At 27.6% G+C, this 2,618-nt stretch overlaps 1 protein-coding gene across 1 annotated transcript in view; it reads right to left on the reverse strand.

Annotated features, from left to right (window-relative positions):
• Nucleotides 1–1,893, reverse strand: part of LOC112513635 (phosphoenolpyruvate carboxykinase (ATP)) — an 8,410-nt gene extending 6,517 nt beyond the window's left edge. Inside the window, exons 1-2 of the mRNA XM_025119965.1 lie at nucleotides 1,786–1,893; nucleotides 1,413–1,693 (exon numbers count right to left, since the gene is read on the reverse strand). Coding sequence (XP_024975733.1) covers nucleotides 1,413–1,681 — 269 coding nt within the window. The 5' untranslated portion in view covers nucleotides 1,682–1,693; nucleotides 1,786–1,893. The remainder of the gene's footprint in view (nucleotides 1–1,412; nucleotides 1,694–1,785) is intronic.
• Between the last annotated feature and the right edge of the window lie 725 nt (nucleotides 1,894–2,618).

Below are 2,618 nucleotides of genomic sequence, written 5' to 3' on the forward strand. Positions count from 1 at the left end.
TAATATAAATATTAAGATTATTTTTTTAAATAATTATATAATTATAAAAATAAAACATAAAAAAATGAGATTTGATATATAAATAAAACGTAACATAATTTATATTACATTTTCACTTACTAAAATAAGTGAAAATGAGTTTTTCTGAAAAGTTTATCATTCAACAAGGGACGTTCACGAGTAGTGTTGTTAACAATTGGTTCATGAATCCATGCTTTTGATGCATTTGTGTTCGAAATGAAGTAGGGTGTGATAATATGTAAAGGATAATATATATATATATACATACATACATATATATATATATATATATGTGTGTGTGTATATTAATTTATAGATTGAAATGTTATGAAAAAAAAAATATATAACATTGTTTAGAAATATTATCTGGTCAAGGTCTGAGAGATTTGAAATATTATTTATTGTAAAAATAATTACATTTTTGAAATCACTATATTTTTAGCATGATTTTGAATATAATACTACAATTACTGAAAACAATTTAAATTTAATCAAAACTTGTATTTATATTATATTCATAAAAATCACTTTTAAATTGACGTTTTTAAAAATATTTAAATAATTAGGATATAATTCTAATACTAATGCACACACATATATATAATAAAAATATAAATAAAAACTATGTATAATATATATATATATATATATATATAACTAGCTATATATATAATAGTTACATAATATAACTTAAAATTATAATTGAATATATAGGTGTGTGTGTATATGTATGTATGTATATATAATAATAAAATAATAATAAAACATAATATACTATTATTTGACTTTGAAATATGATGGATTTACATCAATTACATTTTCCAAGGCATCCAACACCCCCTATTTGGGGGTGTCATTAGCACTCTTTCACAAGTAAATTGTCAACATTTCTAGTTTAATTTGTTCTAAAATAAGTAACCACATTCAAAAGTAAATTTCCACTTTCTCATTTTACCTTTAATGGAGAAACTATCTGTTATCAATGGTAAAAGTGTTACCATTTAGTTAATTAAAAATTATAATAATTACAAATTTTTAAAATTATGTCTTACTTTTACTATAGACATTTATTTTAAAACTGAGAATTTTTGTTCTTAAAAAGGTACAATTTTTAAATAAAATAGAAATTAATTTGTAAATGTACTTTTTATTCTCTGATATAATGCAATTTTTTACGCAAAGCTAACGGTGAAATCTCTTTTTCATCAATGGTCCAAATACCTATACGAACTTTAAGGTTCTACCGTTCAATTTTCGCCGTCCGATTTCTACCCACCGACGGCTGGACCCCACAGTATCTCTACCCAAATCCACTTGATTCCAAGCTTGATTATTCAAATTTATATAAATAATTATAACTCGTTTGAACAAAATGGCCAGTGTTGAAATACCTGATCGACTGCAGCTGCTGTTTGTGGCGTTCCTCTTCGGTCAAAGATGCAAAAGCACCTTGAACACCGTCAAGCGGTGTTGTCGGTGCCGATTTCTTTTTCTGAAGAGAGTGCAGCTCATCGATAGTCTGTGCCTTCACCGTCGCTGCACCGTCATCCTGACGTATCCCGCTCTGTCTCTTCTGCGTTTGTATCTTCGGCAGTCCGTTCCTACCGGCCGGCACTCCGTTACCTTTTCCGATCGCATTTCCATTTCCGTTGGATGCCATCTCGATCTCTTCCTGGATTCCATCACATTCATAAAATTAACGATTAAAAACTCCAAATTGTTAGACAAATCAAAAAGAGAAAAAGAGACGGACGGATCACTCACCGGAAAATATGTACGATTACAACACGGCTGAGGAAAAAATTAGGAATGATTCGATCATCAAACAGATGTGAAATGTGAAAAAAAGAGGAATGAGAAGGTGGTGAGGAATGAAGGCAAGTTTAGGTTGCTATTTAAAGGGTTTTGGGTGGGACCTACACGGTTGCTAACTAGATATTTAACCAGGGTTTGCTGTTTGTAACCGTGGTTAGGTTCTATCCCAATATTTCGTGCGTCATATTTATACGACTCAATGGGTGCGTGTACCATACTGAATGGAATTCATTTCGGTTCCGACTTCGAAAAACATGATAGTTATCTATACTATCTTGGTAAGTAAATTTAACAAAAGTCTTAAAATCTTAAAATATTAAATGACCAAAATATTTTTTATACTCATTTTTCATTTTTTCACTCATTTCTTTCCTCACATACATTCACCCTCTCTTAAATTATAATTTTAAATTTACACTTTATACACTTATAATTAATTTATTTTACGTCATTTACTTTTAAATGTTTTATTTTAAACATTTATCAAATTAACGTACATAATCGTATAATTAAAACATGTTTAAAAAATACATTTTATTTTAACAAGTTACACAATTATAATCGTCTCGTTAATACCTTCGAAATGAGTCCAATATTGAATAGTTTTTGACTTAATTATATTATTATATATACTGTGAAAAAATATTTTTAATATTTACGATTTATACTCTTATAGTTATTTATTTATATATATATACTATATATTTTGGGGTTAGGATGTCCAAATTGCACTGTATAATATGTTCTTGGGTTTTTTTGAAATATGTATATACATGTATTAA

The sequence above is a fragment of the Cynara cardunculus genome, assembly GCF_001531365.2.
Source record: "Cynara cardunculus var. scolymus isolate 2C chromosome LG 1, CcrdV1, whole genome shotgun sequence".
In the NCBI taxonomy this organism is placed as follows: Eukaryota; Viridiplantae; Streptophyta; class Magnoliopsida; order Asterales; family Asteraceae; genus Cynara; species Cynara cardunculus.